Source organism: Pipistrellus hanaki, assembly GCF_964339955.1.
Source record: "Pipistrellus hanaki genome assembly, chromosome: 7".
Classification (NCBI taxonomy): domain Eukaryota; kingdom Metazoa; phylum Chordata; class Mammalia; order Chiroptera; family Vespertilionidae; genus Pipistrellus; species Pipistrellus hanaki.
In genome coordinates this window covers 65,339,189-65,360,447 of record NC_140509.1, presented here as the reverse complement: position 1 = coordinate 65,360,447, position 21,259 = coordinate 65,339,189, and the positions used below count along the sequence as shown (strand labels likewise).

At 39.3% G+C, this 21,259-nt stretch overlaps 1 protein-coding gene across 7 annotated transcripts in view; it reads right to left on the bottom strand.

Moving 5' to 3' along the window:
• Positions 1-20,992, bottom strand: part of REPS1 (RALBP1 associated Eps domain containing 1) — a 72,522-nt gene extending 51,530 nt beyond the window's left edge. For 4 of the 7 annotated variants that reach the window (XM_084890657.1, XM_084890661.1, XM_084890662.1 and 1 more), the window contains exon 1: positions 20,274-20,991. In XM_084890657.1, the coding sequence (XP_084746783.1) occupies positions 20,274-20,426 (153 nt within the window). In that variant the 5' untranslated portion in view covers positions 20,427-20,991. Of the gene's footprint in view, positions 1-20,273 lie in introns of all 7 variants that reach the window. The other 3 variants (XM_084890658.1, XM_084890659.1, XM_084890660.1) reach the window with 1 other exon arrangement.
• Positions 20,993-21,259: the final 267 nt, after the last annotated feature.

Sequence of the window (21,259 nt, the reverse complement as noted above, 5' to 3'; positions counted from 1 at the left end):
AAAAATCTGTCATAACTAATATAGCAAAATAGACATATCAGACTTTTCTTGAGCCCTTAGAAATATTAGGTAAGTATTGGATAAGTACTAATCCCCCTTCTATATAAGCAAGCATTTGTTAGAGGTGAGTTTTTCAATATAACTTTTCAGCAGAAACATTTCAAATATATTACATATCTTCTTATCCCCCTGCTAATATTACCATAGAAATTTATCATATGAACACATTATAACAATATAGATTACTGATATAAAACCTAGAAGCTTAATAATATTTCAAAGGTAGATTTTATTCTACCTGCTAAAGAAAGGAGCCATAAGAAATGTGTTAAGTAATCAACATTCAAGAGGATCAAAGTAGATTTTAAGTTTATGAAGTTAGCCCTAGCCAGTTTGCTCAGTAGATAGAGCATCAGCCCTACAGACCAAAGGGTCACTGGTTAGATTCTGGTCAAGGACACATATCTTGGTTGCAGGCTCCTCCCTGGCCCGGGCCCTGATCGGGGTGTGTGCAGGAGACAACCAATCCACGTGTTTCTCTCACATCAACATTTCTCTCTGTATTTCCCTCTCTCTTCCACTCTTCTCTAATTAAAGAGATTCCTCTTAGCAATATCTGACTCTTAATTCTTTTAAAAAATTTTTATCTATTGACTTCAGCGGGAAAGAGAGAGAAACACTGATTTGTTGTTCCCCTTATTCATGCATTCATTGGTTGGTTCTTGTACTTGTACGTGCCCTGACCAAGATCGAACCCGCAACCTTGATATACCGTGAAGATGCTCTAAACAACTGAGCCACCCAGCTAGGGCTGACTCAGTTCTTTACATTGCTTTAGGCAATATAAACTGCCATTGACAGTTTACTATGATAAGACTAGTACATATAAACCAATAAATATTTTATTGCTTATAATCAGTATGTCATTAGTTACCTAAACAAATAAAATACTTCTGATAGCCTCAAAATGTAAGGAATGTCTGATATGAAAAGTAATATGACTGCCTATAATGTTTATTGGTAGTTCAATTCAATTCCCAAATAGCAAATTATAGTAATTTTTTCGTATTACCTACTTTAACAACAACAAAAAAAAACTTTAAAACAGACTGAAATACAGATTAAAGGTAAAGAGAAAAATAACAAAAAATGCAAATGTGATTTCAAGAATATCACAAACCATCTAAAACTTAAGGTTAAAATAGAATTTGTCTTTAGAAAATATTGGAGCATGGGGATAGTTTAGTAAAATAAATCTGGCCAGTAAACTATACTTCGGGTGACTGCAAAATTTACATCTAATCTGAGACATATGCAAGAATGAAAGGAAGCACTATTTATAGTTATGACTGGACAAAAGGCATAAACTGGTATTGTCTCAAGCACAACCAGACTTATAAGTATCCTTCTAAACACCTTTCAAGATAAATGATCCCATTAAACCAATAAGATACATAAGATAACTTGAAAAGCCAACATTTACAACCTGTTTCCTTATAATACGCCATCCTATATAATAAAAACATAATATGCAAATTGTCCCCGAAACCGGGAGTTCTTTGGGGAGCTTGACCAGGGGGTGGAGTTGGCCAGGGGAAGGGAGGGAGGCCCTGGCTGGCAGTGGTGGGGAACAAGGCAGGTGTCGTTGGCAACGCAGCACGAGCAGCAGTGGAGGTGCTGCCAGTCTCGATGGGCCCTGATGATAGCAGGACCACAGCAGGATGGTGGAGCAGGTAAGCCGGCAGCACCAGGCCAAGGCAGGTGCAAGTGGAGGCCCAATCGCCCTGCAGACTATGACCAGTGGTGGCAGCGAGGTGCAGGGTGAGTGGGTGGCACCAGGCCAAGGCAGGATGCCAGGAAGGGCTGCGGGGCTGCAAGGCTGGGGCGAAGGCTAGGGCCCAATCTCTGCAGGCCACCCTGAGAGACCCCACCCATGGATGAATTTCGTGCACCGGGCCTCTAGTATTAAATTATAATTTTTGATTAAGGAATACTATTTTTCAAGAACCAGTTACAAGTAAATCAAACTTCTCTTCTTCTGTTTTTAAAAATATTTTTATTAATTTTTAGAGATAAGGAGAGGGAGAGAAAAACATTGATGTAAGAGCAAACAATTAGCTTCCCCTGTACACCCTCTATTCTTGCACGCCCCTTATTGGGGATGGAGCCCACAACAGAGGCATGTGTTGTGGGAATCCAATCAGCAACATGGGATGACACCCAACCAACTGAGCCACACTGGTCAGGTCAAACCTCGCTGTTTTCTTACATGGAGGCTTAACTGACTATTATAGAGTCTCAGCAATGCCTACTTAATAAAAAAAAATAAGTTAAAAAAATAATAGAAGTTAAATATTTAAACATTGTGGACCAGACATCATTTTAAGCACTTATAAATTAGCTCATTCAGTCTTCATAAGAGGAATTTTTCTTCCTGAAAGACAGGGACCTTTATCCCACTGTCACAGAAGAGAAAACCAAAGGACAGAGAAGATAATAGCCCACCCATGGTCAGAGTAAGTGGGGGAGCTGAGGATTCCAAAATGTGTTTTTACCTACTGTACTATGTGACCACTATTGCTCCTGTAGTGAGAGGAATTGGGAGCCCACGATTTCTCATAAACACATACAACAAGTGGAGCTCTGAAGTGTGTGTAGCCAGTGAGTAGAATCAGACTGAACAGATTTAAGTAACTGTGATATAATTTCTGGTACATATTCTTTACCAGTGGTCAGGCAGCAGCAAACCTTGGGCTAGGAAATTTCTAATATTTGTGACAAAGAGACACCTATTTATTCCACTGTTACTATGATATTGCTTTAATCTGTGCTATGGGCTATTGCAGGCTATTACAGGGTAAGAATGATGATAATGATGATTATGATAAAAGCTAATATAAATGGTGTATATATGTGTCAGTTACTGTCCAAGCTCAGTAACATATTAACTAATATAATCATTCTAACAACTCTAAGAGATATTGTTTCACACTACTAAGCTTGCTCAAGGATACACAGCAAGTAACAGACATGGATTGAAACTCATGGTCTGAACAACTAATTTATTTTAAAAGGAATCCTATTTGTCCAGAGTTAGATTCATATAAATTGTATTATAAATAGTTCTGTTATATTGTAAAACAACAATTGTTAGTTCTTGGTGGATAGGCCACAGAATCAAGTTTTGATAACTGCTTGCTATGTAAATACAGGTAACTCAGATATCTCAAGTTTCCTAAACAACATGAAAAGATAGGGTTCTATCTCTAAAATCTTTTCTAGTGCAAATATTATTTATCTGTGTGTAAATTTTATATTGTCTATTATATATAATACATGTAATTATAACACAAACTACCCTCTGAAAACTATTTCTGCCAAAGTACCAGTCATATATTATGTGTTCCATTTTTGAAAAATGAACACTAATGTACATGTAAATATGAATTAATAGAGGCCCAATGCATGAAATTCGTGCATTGGTAGGGTTCCTAGGCCTGGCTGGCGATCAGGGCTGATCTGTGGGGTGACTGGCAGGGCGATCGGGGGCACCTGCTGGCACCCACCTTGGCTGGCTTGGGGCCTGCGGGCTGGGGCAGCTCCTGCATTGAGCATCTGCCCCCTGGTGGTCAGTGCACATCATAGTGAGCAGTTATTCTGCTGTTCAGTCAATTTGCATATTAGGCTTATATTACATAGGATGACAAACAAAAGTATAAGGAGTAAAATTAATTGTGTTGGGAATTTAAGTGGGAATAATAAAACCACTGCTAAATCCTATAAATCTAGCTTCAAAGGAACAAGATCTGGTGTAAAATTCAAGTATGAGTACAGTATTTTATTGTGTTTTATCATGGTTTTGTATTTGATAACAAAAAACTTTATGTAATCCATCTAGTTTGTTACTGTCTCAGGGTCAATTTTCCCCTTTGTAGGAAGAGTACCAATTTAATAATTTAAAAAAATAGAGAAATAACTTGGCTTACCATGTTTGTTTCATAACCAACATTTTAGAAACATAACTAACAATAACAATAGCTAATAGCTATAGAGTACTACTGCAAGTACCAAGGACTATTCCAGGTATTTTATGAATTAATTTAGTCCTCAAAACAATCCTATGAGGCTGGTGCTACGTTATTCTCAATATGCAGATGAAAAAAACGAATGCCCAGGGAAACTAAGGCCCAGAACAGTTAAGCACTAAAGTGAGAGTAAGAAATCCTAAGAATTAAACTGCATCTTTAAAATTATATGAAATATTTTTTTGTTGACTAAATGAGGAAACAAAGTAACAAAATTGATAATAAAGAAAAATTTATCATTTATAGAGTGGTATGCTAGTACTTATCTAAGATAATCCTCAAATAATCCTGAACAGCAAGCATTGTTACATTTATTTTACAAATTAAAATAATGAGGCAAAGAGAAAGTTCTTGCCCAAGATCAAAGAAAAGATATTAACATGGCCAAAATATAATCCTAGCTTTGTGAAACCCCAAAGCCTGGCTTTTTCCATCATGCCAGTGTTTCCCAAACTTCAGACACTGGCATATCACCTTCACAAATTCTGCCAAGTCCATGGGCCACTTGTGCTACTATGTTCTTTTTTTTTTATTGTTTTTTTTTTTGTTGTTTTTTAAATATATTTTATTGATATTTTACAGAGAGCACGAGAGAGGGATAGAGAGTTTGAAACATCGATGAGAAAGAACCATCTGATGATCAGCTGCCTTTTGCACACCCCCTACTGGGGACGTGCCTGCAACCCAGGTACATGCCCTTGACTGGAATGGAACCTGGGACCCTTCAGTCCGCAGGCCGACGCTCTATCCACTGAGCCAAACCGATTTCGGTGCTACTATGTTCTTAATATTTCTTCTTTAGACAAAAACTTTTCAAAAAGTTAATGAATTTATTTTAAAAGGAAGTTATATCACAATATAAATGGAAAATAAATATCACTTGAAATAAATAGAAGATAACAAAAACAGTAATAAATTCAATAAAAACAAAACTGTTATTTAATTTCTGCCAAATACCATAGTCTGCAAAACATGCTTGTGACTACATCAAGGCCTACCTATTCTTTATTAAAAGACTAACACAAGTAATAAACTTAAAAACTTATAAGATGCTAAAGACATAATAATTTAACATTATGGTGAACAAAAAAAAATGAGATAATTTCCATCGAGAAGTAATTCAGTGTTAATTGCAAAGGAGGTGGTACCAGAATAAGACCTAAGAAAAGGTGACTGGATTTGCTGACTAGGATAAATGGGAACTTTGAGAGCATCTTTTAAAAAGGGGGGTAGGGTTAAGGGAAATAAAAACATTAGAATAGTGGTGCTTAGGTGGGGTACAGGCAGCAGAGAAAAAATTTGGGTCATCTGTTGTTTGGCAATAAAAAGAAGAAGAAAAATAAGAAGACAGCAAATGGGTCTGCAGGGTCAAATGAATAACACAGGAAGCAAAAGGGAACACTAAGCAGAAAATAACCATGATACAATGCAATTAGTAACTATGACAATTCTATTTTTGCCATTTGTTAGTAAAATGGAAGTGGAAAACACCATGTTTGCATTTGCTCCAGTACCAAGTCTTAGGGGAATCAGCAGAAATGTGATTAGGGAAGTAAACGATTTCCGTCTCTAGGGGTTCAAAACTGTAGGTAGCAATAGAAATTCTAACTATAAACACTCTTCCTCTGGTTATTAAATCCTTAGCTTTTTTTTTAAAGGCAGGCACAGAATACAGTAGGCTCTTAGATTTCAAGGTTTAACAACTGCAGTTTTTACTATTCCTAGGAGATTTATATGGACCATAAGTAGTAGAATATGTAATTTTGATGTGGCACAGTATAGCGGCCTGTGCTAGGGAATGTGCTATCCCTATGTGGCACTATTGTGAGCGTGACCAGCACGCTCATCTCTACATGGATTTGTGGTCTTCCACATTCAGCCAGGTACACTGGAAGTCAACTGAAATTGTGCTTTATTACGTTTTGTAGAAGAATGTAGAATGTGCCAAGATATCCAATTTCTGCCATAATTTTTTCTTTAGTTGCCAATAAATTTCCAGTTTTATTTTTTAAAACTTACAATTACTATGCTATGAAATAAAAAATAAGGGGGAAGGGTTCTAAAAGGGAAGGAGGGGAACTGACAATGTTGGTCAGCAAAGCAGCAAAGTCAGAGCTCAGAATGCTACTTGTTCCTGTTCTTGCAGCCTCCTTATCTCTTCTCAAGCCCAGAATGTTGACAGGACAAGGAGAGAGTAATCAAGACTGCAAGTTTCAGCACCCCCCTTTTTACTTCCCTGGGTGAGAAGCCCAGATTTGCTTGAATTCATCATCCCAATCACATTTATGAATGCAGAGAACAGCAAGGCTAAGCAAGTGGCTTGTCCTAAAAAGTGAGCTGTTTCCTAAACATCTACTATACACTTTTGCTGCTATAGACCTCATGAGGTCATGAAAGAAAACAGACCTAAATTTTATTCAGTTTGCTTACAATATTGTTGGGATGTAAATATACTGAAAAAGCAGCTAAGCAATGACATAAACAAAAAGCAATACATAGTGCAAAATTCCTACAAAAGGATGGGCAAATGGAAGTCTCAGAGTGAGGGTGAGGTTGTTCAAATTAAATTTCCAAAGCCTACAAAAGCTAAACCACATTTTGAAAAATGGGGAGGATGGAAGCATGGAAGTTACAAGGGGAGGCTACTACACATGGAAAAAGCAGCATAATGAAAAGAAACTGATACAGAGCAAGTAACTGTGAGAAACGCAAACGGATTTGCTGGGTTGGAACACAAAGTCCATATTAGGAGAATAATAGGAAACAAGATAGTGAGACCTGAGGGTGAGTCGGCAGATAATTTTTAAGGCTGGTTAGGCATGACCACTTAGAGTTGATATGCTTTCCTATTGTTATGCATTTTATGAGAATGCTATGCTTTCCCTCCAAGAGTCAACTAAATTAAATGAGAAACTACTGACCTGTTTCCTTATTTAAATTAGTTGTCTACCACTACTTGTTCATTGTCAAGTTCAAGAACTGGAAATTATACTTCAAGAAAGGCAAAAATGCTCATGTGAGTTTACTACTGAAGTGAACCTGAGATCTTAAAAAAACTAAGAGGAGAATAGCATAAGGTACAGCACCTTAAAGTTATTAATATGTATGCTCATTATATTTGACTAGAGTTACCTGACTGAAAACTTCAAAAGTTTTCAATAACATACAGTCTAACTGAGAGATCTATACAATCTGGTCTCAGAGGTTCCATATTGTTTAAAAAGTGAAGAGGTTAGGTTAGGACTCACCAATGTACTGATGAGAAATGAAGCTTTGAAGTGCCAAATTAACCAGTCCAATGTGTTTTGGGTGCTTATCATGAACAGAATAATATGAGCGAAACAAACAAGGATAAGCTAACACTTCCAAGTTGCTTGCCACATTTAAGAAAAATATATACACCTGAATAGGAGGCTAAAAGTATAAGATGTATATAAGTGCAAACTTATAGAACAATGTGGATAGGTTACAGGAGGGTTATCTGGTTGAAAAGATCAGGAAAAAGTTCAAAGAAGTAGGATATCATATGAAAACAAAAAACATGAATGGTATTTTATAGGTATTTCAAGTACCTTTCTAATTCCATAAAAGACAATACAATCTTTGTAAAAAATGTTTTTATTAATTTTAGTGAGAGAGAGGAGTGGAAGACAGGAAGAGAAACGTAGATCAGCTACCACCTGCATGATCCCTACTGGGGATCAAGCCCACAACCCCGGTGTGTACCCTGACCTGGACTGGAACCTGGGACCTCTCGGTCCATGGGACAATGCTCGACCAACTAAGCCAGTGGTCATCAACCTTTCAGATCTCACGAACCATCAGTGGTCCATGGATCATAGGTTGGCAACGCTGAACTAAGCCACATGGGCCAGAAAAGATAATAAAATCTTATAAAGATGTTTCTTGATGATTTAGATTAGATAAATATTATGCCTGGGATAAAAATTATGAAAACAAAAAAATTATAAAAAATGGACTGCAAATATCTCAATCTAGAAAAGAAACTCATCATGACAGCAAACACAGTATGTATTCCTTTGTGTTTAGCTTCTGCCATTTATGTGTTTGCATTTACCTTTGTTGAGCATTTATAAGTGAGTTGTTCCTTTTTATTTCAGAACAGAATTTCATTGCATTGATATACCATATTGTTTATCCATTCATCATATGATGGACATTTTTATTGTTTTTCAATTCTGATTTGTGAATAATGTTGCTAAACAGACATTTACACTTTTTTGTAGGCACATTTTCATTTCCTTTGGGTAGATTCCTAAAAGTGGGATTGATGGTTCATATGATGAGCATATGTTTAAGTTTTTAAGAAACAGCCAAACCATTTTCCAAGAGCAGTGTATAAAGATTCCAATTCCTCCACAATACCAATACTATATCATGTTAGTTTTTTAATTATAGCCAATCGAGTATGTAACAGCATATCACTGTGGTTTAATTTACATTTCCCTAATGATGAATACTAAACATCTTTTCATGTGGGTTGGCCATTCATATTAACTTCTTTGGTGAAATATCTATTAAAGTCTTTTCCCCATTTTTAATACAATTTTTTATAATTGAGTTATATGATTTCTTTATGTAGTTGAGATTAAAGAACTTTATCATGTTTTTAACATGCTAATATTTTCTGCTATTCTGTGGCTTAACTTTTTATATTAAGTATCCTTAAACTGTAAAAGTTTAAAAATGCTAATGAAGTCCAATTTATCAGCTTTTCTTTTAAGATTCATGCTTTTGGTGTCACATCTAAGAATTCTGCCTAACACAGGTCACAAAGATTTTCTTCTATGTTATCATCTAGAATTTTTATAGTTTTAGGTTTTACAATTGAATATGTGATCTATTTTGAGATAATTTTTGTGTACTGTCTTAAGTATATAGCACAAAAATATGCCTAAGGCCATTTTTTAAACATACATATATCCAATTGTCCCAGCACCGTTTGTTTAAAGACTATTCTTTCGCAACTGAACTGTCCTGGCACTTTTTAAAAAAACCAAATGATCATAAATGTAAAAATTATTTCTGGATCTCAATCCTGTTCCACTAACTTACATGCTCATCCTTATGCCAATCACGTGTTCTTGATTATTTGAGATTAATTAAATTTTAAAATTAGCTAGGGTAAATCTCTTATTTTGTGTTTTCAAAATTGTTTTGGCTATTCTTAGTCCTTTGCATCTCCTTATAAATTTTAGGATCAGCTTGACAATTTCTTCAAAAAAGTCTTCTGGGATTTTGGTAGAGAGATTTTGTTGACTCTGTAGATCAATTTGGGGAAAACCATCACTTTAACAACATTCAATCTTCCAATCTATGAACACAGACTGTCTCTCCATTTATTTAAATCTTTTTAATTTCTTTCAGCAATGTTTCTGTAGTAAAAACATCTTGGTGCTTCTTTTGTTAAATTTCTTCCTAAACATTTTATTTCTTTCGATGACACGGTGAATAGTTTTTCTTACTTTCATATTCAGATAATTTCTCACTTTTGAATTGTTAAACTCTCCTCAGTTTGTAGAAAAAGTAAAAGCCATTAGGCTAGAATATTCTAATTTCCCTCCACTAAATCTATATACCTACTTCTCTCTACATTTATGTTTTTACTTCTTCCTTACTTTTAAAATTGATGATCCATTTCCTATCAAAGAACTGACCCTATAAATAGTCAGGATCCTGAACTTTCTTATTTTCTCAAGGACTTCTCTCATTTTCCTTCCTTCTTTTATTAATCCTAACAACTAAAATCATGCTGCAGTATTTCTTACACTCAACAAAGACTTCCTTTATATCCTCATACATCTCTATCTTCTACCCCGTATCTGTTTCCTTTCATAGGCAAACTTCTTTATAATTTCTAGGCCTGAGCTATCATGTATCCCCTCAAGTCACTTAAATCTGGCTTCCATCTCTACCAAGCCATGAAACTGGCTCATCTCAGTTACTGATGACTTCTAGTTGTCAAAGCTAATGGTCCACATCTTCTCAACCTTTAAGCCAAACTCAATACAGTTAACTATCCTTTCCTTGAAAACTTGAATTACTTGGTATCCATGACATGATCCAATATACATTTCAATTTCCCTACAACCACTCTGGCTGTTCTTCTCATGCCTCCTTCCCAGTGACCTTCTAGTTTATCCAACTTTAAAACAGAGATCATCAGGGTTCTATTTCTAGCCAAACCTTTATTCTCAGTCTCTTCCGCAGAGATTTCACCTATGTTCATGGCTTTAAATATCACTAATACACTGATAATCTTCAAATTGATATTTCCAAGCCAAATATCTGAGTTCCTTAATATTCACTGGTTCTCTGATAGAGGCCTACTTGACAATCTGAGGCTTTTGAGAACTCAAGACTGACTAAAGGAAACTCCTGAATTCACATTATCCCTCCTCCAAAATAAAACAAGCAATAAACTAAAATATTAAAAAAAAAAATCCAAATAAGCCACTTTCCCCAGCAATCCAAAATGACAACATCTAGCAATACTCCTGAGTTCTCCCCTCTTCCTTAAGTTCCACATCCAATCCATTATCATGACCTCCTATTTCTACCACCTAAAAATATCTCAAATATGTCCACTCCTCTCCATTCCACTAATGTAAGTTATTGTCCCCTACCTAAATTACTGCTATCCACTGGCCGATCTATTTCTGCTTTTCCCAATATTTTCTTCTCTATACAGCAGGGTAGTTTTTGTTTTTGTTTGTTTGTTTGTTTTAATATAATTCATATGAGGCTACCTGCTGAACAAAGTCTTCTTGCATTTAAAAAAAAATCTTTATTGTTCAAAGTATTACATATGTTCCCATTTTCTCCCCATTGACTCTTTCTAGCCCATCCCCACCCCATCCTAGGCCTTCACCACCCTATTGTCTGGGTCCATGGGTTATGCATATATGCAAACAAGTTCCTTTATCTTATCTCAACCACCCTCCCACCCCACCCCTGCCTTCCCTCTGAGATTCAACATGCTTCTATGTCTTTGGATTTATTTTGTTCATTAGATTCCACATGAGTGAGATCCTGTTATACTTGTCTTTCTTTGACTGGCTTTGCTTGCTTAGCATAATACTCTCTAGGTCCCTCCATGCTGTCTCAAAAGGTAAGAAAGCCTTCTTTTTTACTGCTGCATAGTATTCTGAGGTATAAATGGAATAATGGGTCAAATGGCAGTTTCATATTTAATTTTCTGATGAAACTTCATACTGTTTTCCATAATGGCTGCACCAATCTGCATTCCCACCAGCATCCACATTCTCACCAGCACTTGTCATTTGTAGATGGAGGCCATTCTAACAGGTGTGAGGTGATACTTCCTTATCGTTTTAATTTGCATCGCTCTGATGATCAGTAACTTTGGGCATCTTTTCATATGTCCGTCTGTATGTCCACTTTGGAGAGGTGTCTATTTAGGTCCTTTGCCCATTTTTAAAATTGTATTGTTTTGTCTTCCTTTTAAGTTGTATGAGTTCCTTATATATTTTGCATATTAACCCTTTATCAGATGTATCATTGCCAAACATCTTCTCCCATACAGTGGGCTCCCTTTTTGTTTTGTTGATGGTTTCTTTTGCTGTGCAGCTTTTTATTTTGATGTAGTCCCATTTGTTTATTTTCTCCTTTGTTTTCTTTGCCCTATGAGATGTATCTGCAAACATATTGCTACAAAAGATGTCTGAGATTTTTTTCTTTCTTTTTTATTGTTTAAAAGTATTAAGTCTCCTTTTCCCTCAATTGACACTTCCTACCCCCCACCCCCGCCAATATGTCTGAGATTTTAATGCCTATGGTTTCTTCTAGGATTTTTATGGTTTCATAACTTACATTTAAGTCTTTTGTCCATTTTGAATTTATTCTTGTGCATAGTGTAAGTTGGTGGTGTAGTTTCATTTTTTTTTTTTTTGCATGTATCTGTTCAATTTTCCCAACACCATTCATTGAAGAGACTGTATGGACTCCATTGTATATTCTTGCCTCCTCTGTCAAATATTGAGCATAATGGCTTAGGTTGATTTCTGGGTTCTCTGTTCTGTTCCATTGGTCTATATGTCTGTTCTTGTGCAAGTACCAGGGTGTTTGGATAACAGTGACTTTGTATTAAAACTTGATGTTGGTATTGTGATTCCTCCAACTTTGTTCTTTTTTCTCAATATTGCTGAGGCTATTCAGGGTGTGTGTTTGTTGTTGTTGCTTCCATATAAATTTTTGGAGTATTTGTTCTAGATCTGTGAAATATGTCATTGGTATTTTAATAGGGATTGCACTGAATCTGTAGATTGCTTTGGGCAGTATAGGCATTTTAATAATGTTAATTCTACCAATCCATAAACATGGTATATTCTTCCACTTGTTTATACTTCCTCTAGCTCTTTTTTCAATGTCCTGTAGTTTTCTGGGTACAAGTTTTTTATCTCCGTGGTTAAGTTTATTCCTAAGTATCTTACTTTTTTTGTTGCAGTGGTAAATGAGATTGTTTGGTTTTACTTTCTAAGAATTCATTCTTGGTGTATAAAAATGCCATCGATTTCTGGGTGTTAATTTTGTATCCTGCTACTCTGCTGCATTCATTTATTAAATATAGTAGTTTTTTTGTGGCGTCTTTAGGATTTTTCTATGTACAATAACATATCTTCTGCGAATAATGAGTATTTTACTTCCTCCTTTCCAATTTGGATGCCTTTTATGTTCTCTTCTTGTCTGATCACTGTGGCTAGGAATTCCAGTACCATGTTGAATAACAGTGGTGAAAGTGGAGATCCCTGTCTTGTTCCTGTTCTTAGGGAAAATGATTTTGGTTTTTGCCCATTGAGTATAATGTTGGTTATAGCTTTGTCATATATAGCATTTATTATGTTGAAGTATGTTCCCTGTATATCCATTTCGCTGAGTTTTTATTAAAAATGGGTTTAGGCTTTATCAAATGCTTTCTCTGCATCTATTCATATGATCATGTGATTTCTGTCTTTCAATTTGTTTGTGACATATCATATTTATTGATTTGTGAATACTGTACCAACCTTGCATCCCTGGAATAAATCCCACTTGGTCATGGTGTATGATCTTTTTAATATATTGCTGGATCCAATTTGCTACTATTTTGTTGAGGATTTTAGCATCTTTTGTTCATCAGGGATATTGGTTCTGTTAATATTTTGTAATCCAAACTCCTTATCACTGTGTATAAGACCTGTAGCCATTCTCCGCTCTTGCTCATAATATTCCAACTTTTCATTTTCTCAAACATATTAAGCTGTTCACAGCATCAGGCCCTTCACATGCTGCTCCCTCGATGTGAAGCATCTCATTCTCTCTCCCTTACTTTATGCCCATGTCTCTTCAGTGCAGCCTTCCTTTACACCTAAGTAGGTCCCCAGTCTCCCATGATACTCTATTAGTACATAGTTCTTTTTTCATTTTTACTTTAACACAAGCATAATCCAAGAAGGCAGGGGAAGATTTCTGGTTTTTCACCACTGCATATACACCCCAAATATAAACAGTAACCATGAGAAGTATTTATTAAAAATATTCAAAGCTTTAAGAAAGACATGTCCATTCAGCATTTCACAGATTCGTCTGCTCTTCCTTAAAATTTTCTTACTGTAGTAGTCCATGGGATGAGCTTGACTAGGTTGGAGGAAGGTTGACAATCTCAAATTATACACAAAATTTTGCTTAACTATATTCCTAAACAGATGTCCAATGTGTATGCCAGAATCTCAAAGGAATCCACAACCTAAGAGGTTAGAAGGAGATATATGATAAATTCTGGTTTCATCATTTAATAAGATAAACTCAAACTCAACATACAGTCAATTCTTAAACAAAATGAAGAAGAGATGTAATTTTTAAAAAAATCTAAGTTCTATAATTTATCAAGTCCCAATGAAATCTGGTATATGGTATGAACTTAAAAAAGATCTGAGTCAAGCTTACTATATTCTGATTTTTTAGGTCATGCCTATACGTATGCAACCCATCAGACATAAATTCTTTACATAGAGGTAAAGTAGAGAAAATAAAAATGAAAATGCATCTATCACAGAAAAAAACTATGTAGAACAAAACATATATGAGGGGAAACACTGGAAATCCAAAGTCTGTCACCCATTTAAAATTCTCAATGGCCATCTAGATACCTTAAAGAACTAAAAACAATGGACCTCAAATCTCCCGAAATATAAAAGAAATCAATTCCAGTGTCAAAATGATGAAGCAACTAATTTCAAGTCTGTGTGCTAGTTTTTTAAGGTTGTGATTAGAGTCTGAAAATCCAATCCAACCACTTCATGTAGTGAGAACATCCAGGTAGTAAGTGATTTGTTCAAGGTCACAAAGCTAGCGAGAGATGGGACTGGAACTTGCCCCCCATATTTAATGCTCCTTATACAAACCTCTCATGTTCTTTTATTGCTCCAACAAAATACTTAGCATGAATTCCCAAAATACTAAGATTCTAACTGTGGGGTTTGGTAAGGAAAAAAAATGATCAAACCTAGCACTATGTGATATAAAAAAGAGACATTTTTAAAGTAAATATTACACTACATAAAGTCATTAAGTGTGACTTTTTTCACAACGTATGGTTTTTCAACTGTGTATAAGAAAGTGTCTAATTAAGGCAAGATTATTTTTATAGTTTCTTATAATTCTTCAGTGATTTAGGAATTACTACAAATGAAAATAATCCCTACTCCAGAATAACAAACCTGACATTTATTTGTATTAATTTTATAATTTCTAGTGCATAATGAGGCTCTGTTTCCTATTTTAATCCTATCACTAATGAGTAGTTCTTATAATTGAACAAATTTTAAGAGAAAGACAAAATGGTTTATGTTTAATTCTTGTCACTTTCCCCCCATTAACTTAATATGTTATTCAAATAGTCTAACAAGATATTGCTCAACACAAATGATCTAAAAGATTTTTTCAGTCTCATTAATAGGGTACATTGTTTATAGCCTTCAACAAAGGAACAGTTAGTACTAGAACCTTTTATCAAATTATTACACATTCAAAGTTTGTAAGAAGCTTTAAAACATTTCCCAGCACAGAGGTTTTAAGCAAAAGCTAAGAAACATACTTATTAGTGTAGTAAAGTACCTTCCCTAATCTTTAAAAAATAAAATACATTTCTTCTGAAAAAAAAAATATTTTTAAACCTCTGAATATTTTCTTGCACAGTAGACAGCAAAATTTCTTACAATTAAATCCTATAAAGACAGATTTTTCTCCCTCTGAGTTCTGCTCCTTTCTGGTGTGGAGCATAATTCTATAAAGTGTTAGCTATTCATATTCGCTTTGTGTGTTACCATACTGTCTCCATAAACAAACCCTTAAAGTCAGAACATACCTTAAGATGTCTGACAGTTGTAGTAATGTAAAATTGTGTGTCTGTGTGTCCATGATACCAACTTCAAGAATCTCCCTATTTCTCTTAAGTGACTGTGTCTTAAGACATTATTATACATAAAACTACTTATATGTGAAGGAGAAAATCCATATATATCTCAAAACAAATAATTTAGAATATCCAGTCTTCATAAGAACTATGAGCAAAACAATCACATGAGCTGTGAAAGAAAGAGCTGAGCCCAGCCAGTGTGGCTCAGTGGTTGAGCATTGACCCATGATCCAGGTGGTCACGGTTCAATTCTGGGCCATGGTGCATGCCTGGGTTGCTCTTTCACTGATCCCCAGTGTGGAAAGTGCAGGAGGCAGCCAATCAATGATTTCCTCTCTTCATTGATGTTTCCATCTCTCTCTCCCTCTCGCTTCTTCTCTGAAATCAATAAAATATATATTTTTTAAAAAGAAATAGTTGAGAGGTGCCAAGGAATAATGATAAGGAAGAGAGACTCTATTCACTAACAAGTTATTTAATTTCTCTGCTTATCAAGTTCCTAGTTAAAAAACAAAAATAATATCCACTTCAGAGTTGTTGCAAGGATCAAATGAATTCCCCCATGAAAATTACTTGCCTGGTAAAAGAAACATAATAAGCACTCAATAAATGCCAGCTCATTCCTCCTTCAGTTTTGGGCCCTCTGTTCTTTGTTCCTAGCCTCATTCCCCAAGATGACTCAGCCTTCTCCCGACTTTTATTAACAAATGCTGAAAATGACTCCATCAATCAAAGCTCTGATGTGTAGACGCATGCCCACAGTGTGAAGAGCTATCTGTCCCTTGCCTCCAAGCAAGACACTTAGGTGATGAAAATGGAAGTTTTCATGACCCCAGACGCCTGAACTTCACTGTAAGAGCCAGCACTTAGGTGGACAAATCTCTACCTGTTTCCAACCATCTCCTGGAGATTTGCATTGCTATCTCAAAATGCCGACATCAAACTCGTTATCTCTTAAGAATTGGGCCCTCTTCCAGCCCCTTTTCTAATTGTGAGTGGGGTCCAACAGAGACTAATCCTTGTCCTAGTTTTCTTTCATCTTTTTAAAAAATATATATATTTTATTGATTTTTTATAGAGAGGAAGAGAGAGGGATAGAGAGTCGGAAACATCGATGAGAGAGAAACATCGATCAGCTGCCCCGGCCCTTGACCGAAATTGAACCTGGGACCCTTCAGTCCACAGGCCAACGCTCTATCCACTGAGTCAAACCAGTTTCGGCTCTTCTTTCATCTTAATATCATCTAAATATCATCAAGTTTACCTTCATAATCTACTCTATCTCTTGCTTCATTTTCTGTCCTTCTGCCACTATAAGTCCAATCTCAGCACTAGTGATATTTTGGGCCAGATAAATTATTTGCTGGGGGATTGTCCTGTGTATTGTAGCAAGTTTAGCAGCATCTCTCCCTTTTATCCACCAGATGCCAGTAGAACTGCTCCCTCTCCCTAGTTGTGGCAACTGCCCCATCCCCCGCCCCCCACCCCCCAGGATAAAATAATTGTCCTCACCAATACCTCCTCACCTCCTACATTTAAGTACCATGGTCTAGATCACCATTTCATACATGCACTTATTCATCTCCAGTTCCCAAATTCATCTCCAGTTTCTTACCTCTATCTCCCGCCCTACTGACCTCCTAAAGACTTCCCAAAGCACTGCTTTTATGTGTCATTTCTCTTATATCGACAACTATCTGTTTCTTTCACAGCTCAAGGCTCTCCACCTAGCGTTGATAATCTGGCCTCAATTAAACAGTATCCCACAAAGCATCTCCCCTAGTGACTACTCAGAAGCCCTTCAATAAAAGACCTGTTTGTTCATCCGGCCCCTCCTGTTCTGTTCCTCTGTCGTCACCCTAGTTTGGATGCCCATTACCTAGCACCCATTCCAGACCACTGCGCCAACCTCCAAGCCCAGCCTCTACTCCCTTTTCCTCACTCAAAGTAAAAGACTACCAGTGAGCTCCACTGCCTACTGAAACATGGAATCTTCCATCTGTTCTTATAATCTTTCCTACTGTGGTCTAATTCTATGTTCCATTCCCTGGAAAACATACTCCAGCTTGGGTACAAGCTATCTGCTAGTCCTTGGACAAGCTCCCACACTTTCCACCTTTGGCCGTGTTTTTTTCCTCTGCCTGGAAGTCCTCTTAATCCCACTGCCCTTCCTCCTCACTAAACTCCATCAGAACTAAGAAGCCTTTCCTAATCATGCTTCCTTTGCACCTCTCCTATGGTGTTCATATTTGCTTTTTGTTACACATGTATTTTCCTGTAATTTACAAGGTCACCAAGAGCTTCTTATCCTAGTGATACCGTGCAATGCCCAACCAGTGTTAGGGAGGTAACTCAACAGTATGTGGGCTTCCCCAAATGCTTCCCATTTAGAAAGCAATGGAGAGCTATGTTTTCAATCTCAAACTCCCTTAAGCCAATTAAGTTCACATTCCCTCGCTTTTGTCTCAAATTTTATGTCTTAAGCCAATTTTTAGATAAACTGCCTTCAAGATACCCAGAACGCCACTGCAGTATATGTTATTGCAAGAATTCCGCTGTAGGGATTTCTTATAGCTTCCAACCTGTAATTAAATCCTGAATATTTATGCTATTTAAGCTCTCTCTTTATACAAAAAGGCAATAGATATTTTTCAACATTAATAAAATTAAGCAAATCCACATGAAAATAAGTGGATTGAATTAAACATGTATTTTAAGCAAAGGTTAATTAACAAATTTACCTATCAGAAATAATACATTTAAAGTCCTAAATAAATGAGTTAGTTTATTTTAGCTGCCCCCAGCCCAAAGACATAACCATGGGTGGGGAATAGCCGGCCCCTGGGTCATGTAAGGCCCGAGAAATCATTTGGTCTGGCCCTGCCAAGGCAACCGTAGGTGGGATTCGAAATTCAATAAACCTAGGAGCTTCTTTCATAGCAACATAAATTTATATTCAGTTAATTATATTAAGCGAATGATGTTACCAATATCCAAATAGCTCTTAGCAGAAAAAAGGTTCCCCACCCAGGACATAAACCAAAATATAACATGGGAAGTTTCTCCTTAATTTTAGTTCCCAACGGAGTTGAAAGTGTGTTTTATTTCTACAAAAGGACCATGTTCTGACCAGACCAAAGCCATATGAAGAGCGTACACACCCCACCCTGCAACCAACAGTCTTTAGCAGGGTCAGCAAACTGTAGGCCCTGTTTTGTGTGCCCCTGAGGTAAGACTGGTTTTTACTTTTTTTTTTTTTAAAGGGTTGTAAAAAACAAAGAAGAATAGGGGACAGAGACTGTGGCAGCCAAAGCCTAAAACTCCCTGTTCAGCAACATGAATTTGAGACTCCCAGCTGCTGGTATGTAAGACACCCAACCTTTCCTTCCAAGATTTTAAAAAAGCAATATAAAACATACAAGAGTATGCAAGAAAGACAGAATGCATTCATCTTAGTCACAGTTACTGCACAGGTAACTTCTGAAAGAGAGGCCTGCGTGAATTGTTATACTTCCCAGAATCTTTGTTTGGAAGAGCTCGCCTCTCCTTGTCTATGCTTTGAAGAGAGAAAGTGCCTGGCCCGAAGGCACAGCGTCAGTGAACAACAGAATGGTGTCCAAGCCCCAGGCCTCAAACCTCTGGATCCAGTGCTCTCTGAGGTATGCTGCCCTGTAACTATGCATTGGGCTTTAAGTTCTGGAGATTTTGATAACTAGTTTCAACCATCATAAAGATGAAAGCTTAAAACCTGTTCCTGATTTGCTACTTGGACAGACTCTACTTACTAGCAGGTATGAACCATGAAACGGTAACATCAATGCCCACCGCGTACATTAGTTAAGAACTTCTAGGAAGCCTTTTATTTTAAAAAACGGATGTGATAGAGAAGGCTTAACCCTCGCTCTGCTTGGAACTACAGAGGGAGGCAAACAAACGCCTCTGACTCCCAGCTGCTCAGTGCTTATCTCCCCACCCAAACCCACACGTCTCACCCAATGCCCATGGGAAACCTGTCCCGTGTACGCCAGCCGCACGTCCTATTGTTAGTTTCTAAGTTCTTTCCCGGATCTTCTTGTGAACTACTCGCCAGGAGTAGTTCACATATTTTTTTAAATCTCCCTAAGAATGTAACTTTTTTTTGGAAACACTGCTCTTCCCTTTCCAGATCTATAAGATCCACTTCCCCGTGTCTGCTCGGTTCATTCCAGAATTGAAAAAAACAACAACAAAACACATTGTACCTCTATGGATGACATGACTACTCTACTCTGCACGACCCCAAGATTTAAGGACTCAGAGACACGGTAACCACCCAAGATTCTTCAGCTCAAGTTGCTCTTCCAAGGGCTGGACACGGACAGATTCGGGGGGGGGGGGGGGTAGTCGAAGAGATCCAGGTCCCAGGCTCATCAGAGATAACAAACAGATCTCTGCCTGACTTTTCTCCTCCGAGAGCCAGCGACCCCCTCCCGCTGGCCCGCGGCCGGCCGGGTGCGGGGCCCGGGCACCTGCGGCCCCGGCGGAGGACGGTGCGCCGGGGCGGGGGCCGGGGTGCGGGGTGCGGGGTGCGGGGTGTGTGGTGTGTGTGTTGTGGGAGGGGAAGGGGGTAACCTGCCCACCGCCGTCCGTCCAGGAAACGGCACCCACTCCCACCCACGGGGGCGCCGGCGGGAGGCCCGGGCGGCCGGGAAGGAGGACCCCCGGCGGCCGGCAGGCCCGGGCGCCGGGGACGGGCGCCGCGGCGACCTCACCTGGAGGACCACGTCGTTGGGCAGCTGCGCGGCCCGGAACAGCTCGAGCACCCGCCCGCTGGCCGCCACCTTCTTGGTGCTCTCGATGTCGCAGTAGGAGAAGAGATCCGAGTAGTATTTCTGCTCCGCATCGCTCAGCGTCAAGCCTTCCATCTTCGCCGCCGGCTCGCGGCCGCCCCGGCCGCATGCAGCGCGCGGGGCCCGGCGCCGGCTCCCTCCCTCCGCGGCCCGGAGCCCCCGGGAGCCCGGCCTGGCGCGCGCGGGGGGCGCCCGAGCCGCAGGGCCCGCCGGTCCGCCCGGCCGCCGCCGCCGCCGCCGCCCGCGAGGCCCGCGCAGCCCCGGGCTCGGCGCGCGCGGCTCCGCTCGGGGGCCGCGGGGAGGAGGCGGGGGCGCGGCGGCGCGAGGCTCGGGCGGGCGGGCGGACTCCGCACGCCTTCGCCGCGGGTTCGAGTCTCTCCCCGGCTCCCGCGCCGCTTCCCTCCTGGAACTTTCCGCCTCGGCTTCCCTTTCCGCCCACGCCGGGCCCCGGAGCGGCAGCACTTTTCCCAGAAAGTTGTTGGGGGGCGGGGGGAGGCGCCGAGCCTAAAGTTTGGGGGTCTCCGGGCTGAGCGCGGCCGCCGCCCCGCCTCCCCGCGCCGCCATTGACTGCGCCCGGCCCGGCCCCCGACGCGCCGCACCGACACTGACAGCGGCCGCGCTCCAGACCCGGATGTGAGGCCGCGAGGAGAGAGCGCGAGAGGCGGAGGGAACACCCACCGGGCGGCCGGCCGCTGCGGGAGAGGGGGGCGCAGCGCCCCCTGGTGGCCGGAGCCCGCGGCGGCGCCCGCCCTCCCTTGGCGGGACGAGCCGGGACCCCTGGGCAGGCGGGCTGGGGCGGGAGCAGCGGGCGGCTCCTAAAGAGCAGGGGAACCTGGAGATCAGGGTAGCCTGGTCCATTGTTTCGAAGCCCCTGGCACTCCGCGTTGGATAAGGATGTGATCGGAAGG